Source organism: Capricornis sumatraensis, chromosome 3 (genome assembly GCF_032405125.1).
Source record: "Capricornis sumatraensis isolate serow.1 chromosome 3, serow.2, whole genome shotgun sequence".
NCBI classification, from domain to species: domain Eukaryota; kingdom Metazoa; phylum Chordata; class Mammalia; order Artiodactyla; family Bovidae; genus Capricornis; species Capricornis sumatraensis.
In genome coordinates this window covers 75,341,355-75,356,352 of record NC_091071.1, presented here as the reverse complement: position 1 = coordinate 75,356,352, position 14,998 = coordinate 75,341,355, and the positions used below count along the sequence as shown (strand labels likewise).

At 35.5% G+C, this 14,998-nt stretch overlaps 1 protein-coding gene across 4 annotated transcripts in view; it reads left to right on the top strand.

Annotated features, from left to right (window-relative positions):
* LOC138075333 (sodium channel protein type 2 subunit alpha) overlaps positions 1–14,998 on the top strand; it is an 85,731-nt gene that overhangs the window by 29,480 nt on the left and 41,253 nt on the right. For 2 of the 4 annotated variants that reach the window (XM_068967022.1, XM_068967023.1), the window contains exons 11-15: positions 1,048–1,248; positions 5,687–5,819; positions 10,072–10,310; positions 12,152–12,325; positions 14,151–14,507. In XM_068967022.1, coding sequence (XP_068823123.1) covers positions 1,048–1,248; positions 5,687–5,819; positions 10,072–10,310; positions 12,152–12,325; positions 14,151–14,507 — 1,104 coding nt within the window. Of the gene's footprint in view, positions 1–1,047; positions 1,396–5,686; positions 5,820–10,071; positions 10,311–12,151; positions 12,326–14,150; positions 14,508–14,998 lie in introns of all 4 variants that reach the window. The other 2 variants (XM_068967020.1, XM_068967021.1) reach the window with 1 other exon arrangement.

Here is a 14,998-nt window from a genome sequence, read left to right as displayed (position 1 = left end):
GCAAAAGAAGTTGGTGACTGTCAGTGGACCATTCAGAGTCCCCTACCTATTTTTAAACTGTCTCCATGGCCAGAGGCATGGAATACACTCATTGGCTAGACCTGGATCATGGGCTTGCCAGAGACCATTTCTTGAAGACAATCAGGGTACTGCCAACAGACAAAGGACAAATGGACATTGGAGAAGCAGCAACAAGTGCTCCCTAGAGTGAAGCTGCAGCAGCCCAGCAGCAGTAAACAGCATAGGATTCATTGTGCTCAATGCTACTGTGCTTGAGAATCAAGGTAAAATGAATGATGCCAGTGACATTGTAGCCATCTAGAAAATTGTTAAATGATTGTGACTAGACACTTAGTGAAAACCAGGTTTTTGTAAATATGGTGCTCTTCAGATTTCTTGAGACAGACAAAAGAGTGAAAATCAGGGAATGAATCATACATTCTTTCAGTTTGATTTGTTTAAATTATTTATGAGGACTGTTATAAAATATGCAAGGGGAAGGGGAGAAATTGCTCCTTGTTACTATAATTAAACAGACCTACTAGCAAGATTGATTTCATTTTTCTCTGTGGTGAGATCTGCATTGGGGTGTGGTCATGTGGTCACTAGTGCACTCTTACTGGTGTAGTTTTGACTTCAAAGGAACTAAATGTAGTTGTGTACTTAATTGCTCTCTATTGGATTGTCAAATAAGAATAGTTTCTAGAGAAGAGTTTAGTAAAAGTTTCAGTTCTGAGTGCCAGAAATGAAACTAAACAGTCTTCAGGGATACTTCTGACTCTCTGAAGTCATGGGTAAAGTAGAAGAAAATGACAGACAATCAGAGCTCAGAAGATGAAAATGAAACAGGGAAAGCAAAATAAAAGAGCTGAACCCAGGAGAAAGTTCCAGAATGCCACCAGCAGTTACCATATAAGCCCTTGATCACACCCATCCAGTGCCTTTCCTTAGGTAAGCCAGCTTTATGACATGATGAGTCCTGGCTCATATTTTCCAGAACACTTAATTCTGTTCATCTGTTTTTGTATCCTTCCTTGTTGCTGATAGTCTCTACTGAGCATCCGTGGCTCCCTGTTCTCTCCAAGACGCAACAGTAGGGCGAGCCTTTTCAGCTTCAGAGGCCGAGCCAAGGATATTGGCTCTGAGAATGATTTTGCGGATGATGAGCACAGCACCTTTGAGGACAATGACAGCAGAAGAGACTCTCTGTTTGTGCCGCACAGACATGGGGAGCGGCGCCACAGCAACGTCAGCCAGGCCAGCCGTGCCTCCAGGGTGCTCCCCATTCTGCCCATGAACGGGAAGATGCACAGCGCTGTGGACTGCAATGGAGTGGTCTCCCTGGTCGGGGGCCCTTCTGCCCTCACATCTCCTGCTGGGCAGCTCCTACCAGAGGTGAGACCAGTGAAACCTGCAGCTGTTGGGAAGGGAGGTGTGGCTGGTGCAGGCAGGAATGGCTTTCTATTTCCACCTGTATGAGTTTTAGTGAGTCTACTCTTCAAAGGCCAAGGGTCAGTTCAGTTAAGTTATGAACTTATTTTGTCAAATTGTTCCTTTCAGACTTTTCTACAAATGAATTAAAAAATAGGTTGGATCTCATAGACTATAATGAGAAGTCTTCCATCATTATTACCACACTATCAAACTTGCCGAAAATACAGCAACAATTTATCATGCATTATTTGTAATTAATATAAGCAAAATAAATGCAAGAAATGATATAAATACCCATCTTTAGCATCTTGTTATTTCTGATCCTTTAAAAGGAGAACTTGATACCTGCACTTGAGGTAGATAGTATTACTAAATGCATCTAAATTCTGCAACACAACCTTCTTCCTCTTGGCATGTCCAGGTGCTATAACATTTTAGCACCCAATCAAATGACCATCGTACATTTATATGGTAAAGGAGCCACTCGAAGTACCTGGTAAAGTAATGTGTTATAACTTAGAGCAGATTTCAATTTTTATGTTACTGTCCTGAGTTTTTTGATAAACATAATGGCCATAGATCATGCATACGGAACTTAGTGGGATTTAGTTTTAGCTAAATACAAGACACTGGGATATATTATTGATATTTCCTTTGTAAAACATAAGTGCTTTTTAACTTTGGTATTAAATAAGATTTAAGATTTCATTTGCCAGTATAAAAAATTCTAGCAATTTGGTTGTACTTTATAGTTAACCAAATCATATTAAAGTCTTCTTTGTATGATTTTTTTTTTTTTTTGCAAAATTTTACTCATTATAGTTGGATGAGCTCTGTCAGTCACATTAAAATCATATGGAGTCAGCTTTCAGTCACCTAATAGAAGAACTTCTTACTTTTGATTATAGAAACAGCCATTGATCATCTTTATTTTTGTTGCCTGGCCTCTCCCCACCACTTCTCCCAGAGAGATATTCAAGTATCCTAGAATCAGATCAAACTATGAATAAAAATATAACTTTGTTGTGAAAAATCTGGAAAAATGCAAAAAGAATATCAACTTCTCTTAAAAAATAATCATGCCTATGTACCAGACAGTGTCCAGAACATTTTACTTGCATTAATTCATTTAGTCCTCACAATAATACTTTATCATAGTTATTAATATTATCTCCATTTTACAGAGAGGAAACTGAGGCCTATGTATGATGGAGCTAGGATTTGACCCTATGTATGCTGGGTACTGAACCTACAATCTATCCATATTGCAATATTACCTCCCATTAATTTTCTTTAAATTTTCTTAAATGGAAAAGAAGAGATCGTTAAGGAAACAAACACTTTCATTTTTACCCAGTGTTTCTCAAGATAAATTTCATCATCAGACTACTTGCCTCAGAATTCCCTGGGATACTTCTTAAAATGGAGATTCTTCCTTTTCCCCTCCCTCCACCCCTGGCAGCTACCATTCTCCTCTGCTTCTCTGAGTTTGATAACCAAAGGGTCCAGCGTTTCAGTTATGCAAGATAAATAAGTTCTGGAGATCTACTGTATGGCATAATGACTAGAGCTACGAATACTGAATTGTAAACTTAAAATTTGCTAGGAAGATAGATCTTACGCTGTGTTCTCAACCCAAACAGCAACAGCAACAATGATAAAGTGGTGGAAGGAAACTGTAGAAGGTGATGGAAATGTTTATGAACTGATAGTGGTGATGCTTCACAGGTATATACTTATCCTTAAACTCATCAAGTTGTGAGCGTGAAGTATACATAGCTTTTTACATGTTGATAATACTTCACAAAAGTGGTTTAAAGAAAGAAATGAAGACTTCTGGGCCCACTCAGGTTTACTCAGACCCAGACCAAAAGGCCAGGAATCAGTAATTTCTTCTTTCTTGACAAGCATCCCACATGGTTCTCACACATAATGAAGTATGAGTATTTCTGATCTTGATAAATGTTAGTTGAGAACACAAAAATAAATCTACAACTTCTTTACATAAATGCAAGAGAATTTCAGTCCATCAGAAAATATTTAGTGTTTATCAGTAATTATCATTCCTGTCCTATCACAGAGGGTGGAATAAATCTCTGAAGGTAAATTCGGGCAGTTTAAACAGAGCCTAGTTTAGTATCTATTTCCTGCTGCTTGGTGTCCATCCTTCAGTGTTGCAATCAAGTGCTGTGAGGCAGGGCACCACACCATAGTATAGCAGGAGCTGCTGAGGCAGACTAAAGATGTGGCTTTGCAAGACTGCAGAGAGAAAGAAGAACAGAAAATAAACAGCTGTGGGCAAATGCTGCCTTCCAGAGCACACAGTATCCTGCATTTTCACATTAATTCAATTGAAGCAATCTAATTTAAGAAAGAATTTCCTTGGTAATATCATTAGAGAGTTTGAAATCTAACACTAAAAATTAGACAAATATTGGATAACATACATGATTTTGTATAGAGCAGAAGGAACCAGATGGCCTTTAAGTGACCCCATTTTTTTCCTCCAAACTTTGACTTTCTCTGATGAGGCAAAATATTTTCAGTTCTGATGCAACATTAATAGGATGTTATAGTCTTAATAATTAACTAAATAATAATTAAACTAAATTTTATAACTTTATCTTACACTTACAAGAGAACCCATCCTTGGCATTGAAACTCTAATTTAACGCAAGACATCATAATGGGGGATCTTTGATTTTTAGCAATGATATAATGAATTGATTCTTTTCTGTTCCAAAAAAACTCACCAGAATTTCAATATGGGCAGAAATTTATTCCTACTTCAAGAGTTCAAACAATGAAGTTAGTGATCATAGGAGAAAAAAGGGGCAAGACTCAAGCATTTCTAATGCAATTCTGAGTGCTATTATTAATAAAGAAGTGAAGTGAAGTGAAGTGGCTCAGTCATGTCCTACTCTTTGCGACCCCATGGACTGTAGCCTATCAGGCTCCTCCGTCCCTGGTATTCTCCAGGCAAGAATACTGGAGTGGGTTGCCATTTCCTTCTCCAGGAGATCGTCCCAACCCAGGGATCGAACCTGGGTCTCCCGTATTGCAGGCAGACGCTTTACCATCTGAGCCACCAGGGAAGTCAATAATATAAAGTCACTTTTATTTCACTAAGGATGTTCCTCATTTATAAAATAGCAATATGAGTCCTGTTCACCTACTTTATTGTGCTATCAGTAATCAGCATTATTTTATTAACCTGTGTACCTCTAATGCATACATAGTCAAAAGCAGAGTTTCCACTCAATTGATAGTGAAGTTAACAATCACAGGAGAAAAAAGGGGCAACGCTCAAGCATTTCTAATGCAAGTATGAGTGCTAATAATAAAGAAGAAGTCACTTTTATTCCTCTGAGGATTTTCCTTATTTATATAGCAATATGAGTACTGTTCACCTACTTTATTGTGCTATCAGTAATTAACATTATTTTATTAACCTTGTTACCTCTAATACATACATAGTCAAAAGCAGAATTTCCACTCCATTAATAGGATTGTCATTAATGAGGATGAACATTCATTTAGGTCACCCTAAAATTAATTTTACTATGAAAGAAAAGTAAAATTCATGAGAAAAAAAAACCCCTCTCTGAAACAAAGCTTTTTAAATAAAAAAGTTGTCTCTTAGAATTGAAAGTATTTAGCCTCATCAGGGAAAGGCAAAGTGTGAAGGTAAAAAATGGGGTTGCTTAAAGGTCATCTCGTCCCATCTGCTCTATACAAAATCATATGTGCAGTCCTGTATCTGTACCTGTCTATAATGAACAGAAGCATTTTAATATGGAATTCACACTTTAGGAGAGCCACTACTGATGCATATTAGGGAAACCTGTAAAGTTCTTTTCATTCATTAAACCACATGAATATATATAAAGATCTAATAAGATGTGAGTAAACCAAGGACTAATATGTTTCAGTTTGAAGCTCTAGATAGGATTGACTGAAATGCTAAAAGGTTCTGTCCTATAAGAAGCAAGATCCCTCCAGCCCAAAGCTCCAAGCTGGAGGAATTAGAAAAGTCCATCTTGATCACAAACCCAGGCATCCCTGAATTCTGAGAATATGATGGGCTTTCCAACCCTTCCCAAGAACGATGATTCTAGCAATGTCTTAGTGAGCTGTTTATATCTGACAAAGCATAGTGAATATTTAGCTAAATAACACCTATTGCGGGAATACTTTGGGTTTTGCTGCCCTTTAAAAATAATAGTTATTTCATATGAAATTTTATTTTTAGGGCACAACTACTGAAACAGAAATAAGAAAGAGACGGTCCAGTTCTTACCATGTTTCCATGGATCTTTTGGAAGATCCTACGGCAAGGCAAAGAGCAATGAGTATGGCTAGTATTTTGACCAACACCATGGAAGGTATGTCAAAAGTCTTACAGCACAATTACTTGGTGGTGCTTTGGTAATGGTGATAAAAAACTTTCATAAATTCTAAGAGTTAATTTCTTCCTGAATTGATACCACATACTATTATTTCTTTTACTAAATAAAAGTAAATTCTATATGCAATACATGGATTCTGTTGTTTCATATAGATTTTTACATTTAGCCTCCAGGAAACTACTGCAAACTCAAGGTATACCTGGAATATAACCTTGGTAGATTAAGTTCCTAAACTGTTGAAGTTTGTCATGTGCATGACATCAAAAGGAATGTAATGATAAATGTTTATTTTTATAGTGATGCTAACACAGTTGAATTGTATTAACTGCTTGAGACTTAAGCTATAAGCTCGTTTGATTTAACCAGAAGTATAAATGAAAAAAGTGGAAATTAGGGTTTAATATTAACCACTTTGAAGCCAAGTTTTCAAAATTTTGTAAAACTACTTTTGCCTCTCTCTCTGATCAGAGTTTAATAATATCTCAGCTTTCTCTTTAGTTCCTGATTATATATGAGTAATTAATATTCTGTTAAGAGGTCTGGATGTTATAATTCCGAAAAAAGAATTTGGGGACAGCTTGGTTTGTGATCAGTTATTGGCTCTGTGTCTACATGTGGCTCTGTAGTTGTTTCATCATCAGTAAAATATTGATAATGATGTTTAGAGTAACATTGTTGTAAAGACTAAACAAGACCTCATCCATAAAATACCTGTGTTCCTGGCATGTAAAAGGCAGTCAATAACTAGTATTACCGATTGCTTTATCATTGTTTTGTTAATGCACATGTTTATCCCTTTCTGTGCTGTTAATGAATTCAAACATCAACTATCAATTTCACCTTGGAAAATACTTTCATATAAAACGTATTTTATCATCCTCCCTTGCTCTCCTTTGCCCTTCTCTCCCTTTCACTTTATAACCCTCCCTTTCCTTCCCCTCCCAAGTGTGTGTGCGTGGGTATATGTGTGGAAGGAAAAAGAAAGATGGAGAATGAGAAAGAGAGAACACAAGCATGTGCGCGTGTTTCTCTGTTAGTCGCAGTTTCTATTAATACTGGATAGATTCTTGGAATAATTATTTTCCAGTCTGAATGCAAAGATCCCGTGATATTTAATATCAATACCCAAAACCTGAGAGTCACAGCCAGGAAAATCTCACAATGTAGATGGCCATATATATCACAGCCATGTCAGTTACTACAGTCCCAACATTCGTAAAGTCCTAATGCAGTATCAGAAATCTTTTCACTGATTTCTATGGGATATTAAACTCAGTACGTTCTTCCCCAACCTCGCCTGCGTTAGCTTGCACTCCCTCTTCCCCCCCAGCTGCCAGTAGCTTGCTCCTCCCTGTCCCTCCAGGTAAATCTTTTGAAGATTCTCTGGTCTTCTGCTCCTTGCCATAGCAAAACCACTGAGAGGAAGCTGCCAGTGGTTCTGCTACCGATGTCAGCAGCATGTCTGCTCCCTAAAGCAAGAAGTAGACAAGGAGACAGGGTAAGTCTTAATTAACACTAATTTGCACTACTGATGGCAAGTTTGAATTAACACTAATTTGCACTACTGATGGCAAGTTTGAATTAACCTGAGAAGTTACTTAAAAACATCAAGCCACCACCACAAAATTGAACTTATCCACTAAGATACAGAGTTAAAAATGAATGCACACATTCCCATATCGCCCTCCATGAATATGTGTCTCATGGACTTGCTTAGAGTGAAATGATGTCCTAGAGATAAGAGTAACTTAGGAAGCAGGAGACTGAGTGTTTGGCTTTACTATCTGCAGATCTTTTAACCTGATATTTTTGCGAGGAACATGGCTGAGTTTTCATTCTATTTTTCATTGGTTGTGTAGAATGCAAAGCAGACTTTTTTCGCTATATCTAAACACTTTGAATCTGGCATTAATCAAGGCTGGTTGTTAGCTACATAGTGCACACAGGCAACTAGAGTTGTCTTTAATATAGTCCTTTTTGGTTCCTGATAATGGTGGGAAAGTGTCTTAGGTTGACATAATCTGTTTATTTAAGGATCCTTTCTTCTAAGTCTAATCGTGTTTTAGTTCACCTTTGCTTTTTTCAACCAGGCTTCTTGACCCACGCTGACAACTTTTGTTTTCCCTCTTTTGAACTACAGCTCAGTTTCCATTGTCCAGGGTTATGAATAGCCTCCTACTTAATGACGCTGTAGGAGATACACAGAAATGAATTATTCCCTTTTCAGGTTTTTAAAATGCAAAAACCACATGGAAATATTTCCTGGTCACATCTTTGGGAAGAATGATGGGAGGTGAGGGGGAAGACTAGGGAATCGAGGGAAACCAGCAAAGATCTCAACTGAGTTGTAAATGCGTCTCAGTGTGGATAACCCACCCAGGAATAATGGAGATGTGGCTGTAGTTCTCGCCTGAGTGCTTTGTTTTGTTTCAAAGTGTGATAATTCTTTTTCCTTTTTGGCATGAGTAATTGAATGATTTTATTTTAGAACTTGACAACTCGGCTCCACTTTTTCCTGGTGTCAAGATGAGCAACACTGGCTGTGTTTTCCCGTTTGAACTTTCCTCTTATTTTTTTCCACACAGTTTCCATTTGCTTCCTTTATCTACTAAATTGCAAGTAGCATTTTAAAAAATACTTATGCTGACTGTACATAGGCAAAGAGATTTTTTCAGTTCTCTTTAGTTATTTACTGTAAATGATATTGTCCTTTTATCTTCAGTATGAGTTTATTTGGGAGTCTTAAAAGCATGTACAAAACAGCACATAAAAACTATATGTTTTTCTTCTGATTTACAATTTTACTATTCTTTATTGTTTACAAAGTTACATATTAAGAGAAATGGAAATAAATTGGGCACTTAAAGTATTTCAGTATCTAAGGACACAGTTGAAGAATCTCCTTCTAATGGAATTCTGTAAAAAATAATCCGGAAATTAATTTACTTTAGTGAAGTAACAAACTTTATAAAATTAGTAGTAAATGTTTATCAGCAAAGCAAAAATCACTGCCTATGGTAGTGTTTGTCCATTGTATGAATTCCCTTAAAAAGTTTAATTCCTAGTAAACTGTCCCAGATTTGGAGAGATATTCCAGTTGCCACAGTAGGAATACTAAATTGACCAACCAGAGTCAGTTATGCTATTGATGAACAAAGAATTTTTCCTCAATTTTAGTGCTCATCAGTGCTAATCAGGTCTCATATTTGGCTGAGCAAGTGATAGTGATATTGGCAGAAAACAACATCTGCATCCTTTTCTCACTCAATAATTGATTGAGATAAATATACCAAAGAAAAATAGTAGATAATTTCCCACTTTCTAATTCTCCCAAATTCTTTGCCAATATTTACTTTTTCAGTATTTTGAGCATCACCTTACAGATCCGTGCATTTCTGTCTTCTCTCTCCTATTATTTAGTTGAAATTCTTTTTTGAAATCATTATACTATTTTCTTCAGTAAATGTGCTTTTATATGAAATCTTTTATCATAGGTTTGGTGTGATTCTTATTTTAACACATTAAAATAAATGCATTTCATGAAAATTTATTGATTATACATATGTGACATCTAAAATCCTCTTGCATTTTACCAGTAGTGCATCAGTCACATTTTGTGAAACAGCAAGGATCTCACTTTCTTAGGGTGGATATTTCCTCTTCTTTTGTGTCGTCCAGTTAAATCAAGAAATGTAGGGGGAGAAAAGAGTCTTGCTAAGTTTAATACATAATACTATATCTAATTAGGTTTAACCAGAAACTTTTAAGATTGGTGATACTGAGAAAAGTCTTTCATTAGAATACCCAAAAAACATATCTAATCCAGGGAACTGAAATTCATCATGACTAATAAAGGTTTTAAAGACTTCTCCTGAGAGAAGTCTTTCATAATATAAGTGCTCTGTCTGGAACATAGATGACGTTTAAGTATACTCGACACAAGTCCTACCCATTAATTTATGGTAGCCTTAAAGATAATTATCAGATAGTTTAATGTTATAGATAGAATCTTGGAAACCATGTTTAACTAAGATATATTTGTAAAGTTTACTAGCCCGTCCACATTTTTTATGACGGCTAGTCTATCAGTGCTTTCCTGCTCAACCATCAGATTAATCTATAATGCCTTTTAACAACTTCAGAATTTTTTAAGAGTCACTTTCAATTTAAACCAAAGGCTTCTTAAAAAGGAGGAAGCAGTTTTCATAAGTATTCTGTTTTCTTCCAGAACTTGAAGAATCCAGACAGAAATGCCCACCGTGCTGGTATAAATTTGCTAACATGTGTTTGATTTGGGACTGCTGTAAGCCATGGTTAAAGGTGAAACATGTTGTCAACCTGGTTGTGATGGACCCTTTTGTTGACCTGGCCATCACCATCTGCATTGTCTTAAACACCCTCTTCATGGCCATGGAGCATTACCCCATGACGGAGCAGTTTAGCAGTGTGCTGTCAGTTGGGAACCTGGTAAGGCTCACTGAAGGCTACTCTGCTCATTGAAAGAGTTGATGGTTACTTTAATGAATTTCACATATCACTCTCAAATTAAATATGAATTAATTGGCCATATTTGCTTGGGCAACAAAAGTTCAGCATTACTTTTTTTTATAACAAATTATATTGCTTCAGTTAAGCAATAGAAAAGAGTCAAAGATTTTATTTATAGTTTGACTTAGAATTAAATATAAATTCATTAAAAAGATCATTTTGAATTACAGGGGACATAGATCTATGGTAAAATGCTGATGTGTTCCTCAGGTATTTAGAATAGACTCTTTCAGACATGTTTACATTTGTCAAACAAATTAAGTCAGATAATTTAAAAATATCTGTTCATACCTGTAGATGGATTTTTAAGGGAAGAAACATCATATAGAGGTTATTATTTCTGTTTGAATTTGTCCTATACATTTAGGAATTTATAAATAAGTTTTGCATATTTTTTAACTTAAAATTCTATACTAACATTTGTGGCTACATGGTAGAGTGATAGAAATGAAAGTCAATATGAATAAATTCAGGTAACATATATTGATATTAATGTAAGAGGTTAATTAAGTTCCCATGAACCTCCCACCTTGATAAATGAACATATAAACAGGTTCTATATAGATAGTAAATGATATATTCTGAAGGATGGTACACAATATTTTTAGACTCTGAAGTAACCATTATTGTTCTATTATAACCAGATAGGTCTTAACTGATAAAGTTACAATATATATGCTGACCACTTATTTTGTACCAGACATTGTACTAAATGGTTTACATAAAATCCCACTTTCTAGGTACCCACAAAGTCAGCCCTCAGGTAAATACTATGAATGTCTGCATTTTACAGTGAGGGGATCTATACCCATGAGAAATTGACAGAGCAATGAAAGCTCTAAATACTGTATCAGAGACTCTAAAAGATATTTCACAGACTGTTTTAAGCTATGCCCCAAAATCACAGAACTTTAGGAAAGGACAATAATGTTACCTAGTCCAAATGTTTTCATATATGTAAGAATCACCTCAACATTATCTATAAAAAAGTGAGCAAGTGATAAAATAAGCTTTTTGGAGATGAGTATTAGGAAACAGTTCAAATGGGCTTAAGCAAAAATAAGCAAAATAAATTTTAAAAAATAATTCATTACTTCAAGTAACTAAAGTCCATTTGGGCATAGCTCCAGGTTTTAATCTGTCTAGATTCAAATTCTCAATCAATGTCATTGGGAGTTAGCTTCTTGCCAGCTTTTTCCCAGTATGTTTCTTTCATCTCTAGCTGAATATTCTATTGATGGCAGTGTTCTACCAACTTCTATCCTACTGACACAGCTCATTAAGCAGAAGGAGTATGCCTCTTAACTGGTATTTCTAACACAAGCCCAAGTATTGAATACCATCAGCCTGGTTGGAGTTACAGAACCATTTCTAAACCAGTCAATCTGGTTCTAGGGTTAGAATGAATGCCCTAATAGGTAATCATTTGGTGAGTTTTTGGAAAGCTAGGGAGATCAGAGGCAAAGTCAGGGTGTTGACTGCAATGAGTTACTTGAACCTTTCACTTAAGAATATAAAAGTGAAATATTAGTTTTATTGTGTTAATTCTTATATTCTTCATCACTTGATAAACCTCAACTATAGTAAACAATTAAATATCAACTTGAATACAAACCATTTGAGGATACTAATTTCCTGGGTCTAAACCAATTTTTAAAACTCAGAACTAAATTGCGATTTGTTGGGAATAAATTAAATTGCTTAATAGTTATTTATGCTTTCAAGAGTCTTCGTTCGTGTAATAAATATTTCTCACTTAGGTTTTCACTGGGATCTTCACAGCAGAAATGTTTCTCAAGATAATTGCCATGGATCCATATTATTACTTTCAAGAAGGCTGGAATATTTTTGATGGTTTAATTGTGAGCCTTAGTTTAATGGAACTTGGTTTGGCAAATGTGGAAGGACTGTCAGTTCTCCGATCATTTCGACTGGTAAATTAACTAAGAGTAACCATAATATTTTTATAAATAATTTAATTAGTAGTCACTCTTTTCTTGTAAAAATTGAAAGATTTCCCACAGCTTTAATTTTTTTTGAATATATTTCTAACAAAACAGATGGTAGTTTCTTCTTCATTACAGTTTTAATGCACAGATTAAGTTTAATTCAAATGAACAGCCAATAATTCTCTCCTTAGTAAGTGAATGTCAAGGCTAATGGGAAGAGAGAAAATGGAGGTCATACATAATCCCAAATCAAATTAAACAACACAATGCATACCTCTCAGCTATATGGGGTTTGCTTAAACATAATAAGGGGCTTGATTGGGGCTTTGGATTGGCTTCTTTTTCTACCAGCGGCTAAGAGATTATGGAATTGCCCACTTTGCCCCCGTACAAGACTAGGGACTGGGTAAAGTTCACAGAAAAGAGGACAGAGCTCCTATTCATCTGTGCCTTTAGCCAGGTCAGGAAGTCACCAAATCCACTCTCTAAGAAAAGTTGCCTGTATAACATTTTAATTTTAGGAAAGGCTCTTTCATTTGTTCTTTATATTTGATAAGTTTAGGCCTCTTTTTAAATTAAGAGATAAAATATCACTTGACCCATTTCCATTTAAAATGTGATATGTTTTATTATGCTGTTTATTTGAGTTGGCTCCAACTTTTTGTGATTTATTTTCAAACAACAGACATTGTGTATAGCTGGTAAAGACAGATTCCTATAGGCAACCTATCTTAATGGTGATTAGTTTCAAGAATTTGTGATCAAGTCTGTTTAGAAATTTCCTTACTACTTTCAAATATTTGTTAAGATCCTTAGAGCTGTGATTTCCTTTCCTAGTCTTTAGCTGTGGATCTAATTTGAAGCTAGAAGGATAAAAAAAAAATTAGCAGTGATTATATAACAAGTAAATATGGGCAACTACTTTTAAAAAGCTTAGTAGGTCTTTATGATAATGTGATGCAGTTTAGGAAGGTACAAAGCATAATATCACTAATGTCTTGCTTAGTATATCAGGCTCTTTTGGATTAATTATTCTTAGGGAATAAATTAAAATTTTTGGTTCTTATCTTTGCTCTTTTGGATCACTTAGTTGCCATTAAATAATGCACTACTCTTAGCCTGACATTTACTGAAGCATCAGAAATAAAATGCTGATGCTGTTTAATGGTAAATAGTACTCTAGAGGCTTCTATGACACCCTATAATGAGTTGATTAATTAAATCACTGAAGACCTAAAAGTTGACAAAATACAGCTTTTCATACAAGTCCAAGTATTTCTTATTTGAGTACAATAAATCTCCTTTAAAATACAGCCAATATTACAACACGCTAAAGGTCAAAGCAGTCTAAGATTTAAAGAAATTAGTTGGGTTTTCCCTTGTATCTTACCTAATTTAAGTGTTAATGTTGTTTACATTTGTGCAGTTCAGCATGATATTTCAAGTACACCGAAAAATATATCCATTTGGGGCTTTTAAATAATGAGAGCCTCTACTAGAGCCTCTACTTCTCTGAAGCAGTTTCTGCTAATTAATCACCATTAATTCTAGGTATTTCAGCTCCTTACAGAAAAACAAAAAGAATAATATAAATGTTTATATAAGATTATGGAATTTAAATGCCAATTTAAAAAACACTGTATTCTTATTTTATTTACAATATATACTATTTCAGAATGAAGAATATAGACAATAGTTTGGCACACAAATAACCCATCACCTAAAACTGAGACACTGTAGATTTTCCCTATAAACAAATATACAGATTCTTCCAAATGCAGAGCAGTAATGACCTTGTTTCTGTCTTCAGCTTAGAGTTTTCAAGTTGGCAAAATCCTGGCCCACCCTGAATATGCTAATTAAAATCATCGGCAATTCTGTAGGGGCTCTGGGTAACCTCACCCTGGTGTTGGCCATCATCGTCTTCATTTTTGCCGTGGTCGGCATGCAGCTCTTTGGTAAGAGCTACAAAGAATGTGTCTGCAAGATTTCCAATGATTGTGAGCTCCCTCGCTGGCACATGCATGACTTCTTCCACTCCTTCCTGATTGTGTTCCGGGTGCTGTGTGGAGAGTGGATAGAGACCATGTGGGACTGCATGGAGGTCGCCGGGCAAACCATGTGCCTTACTGTCTTCATGATGGTCATGGTCATTGGAAACCTGGTGGTATGTGGTAAAACATTTTTCTCATTTTCAGTAAAAGATAATGTAACCATCAGGAATGTTTTGTATATTTTTTTTAAATCAAATTTCAGTTCTTCATGATGGCAGGAGTCAGTTATAGATCAGACTATAGAAATCTACATGAACTCTTTTTAATATTTGTTTACATTATTTTAATTTTTTTCCCTTTATATTGAACTGTAATTGACATGTAACACAAACTCTTAAAATATCTTTTGAACCAAAGTTGTTCTTCATCTCTATATCTCTTACTGTTCCAAAGAGAGGGCCATTTTTGGCTTTTATCTTTCAGTTCTTGTGCTAAAGCATGGCAGTGCTATTAGATAGTCATTCATTTTATTTATAAATACTAACAATATTGTCACTTGAAAATGTTTCACATTTGGGTTCTCTGCAAGTTGGAGTTAAAAAAAAAATAGCGATCATCTGTCCATTAAAAGCACATCAGTATTTGTTGCATAGAAATGACAGTA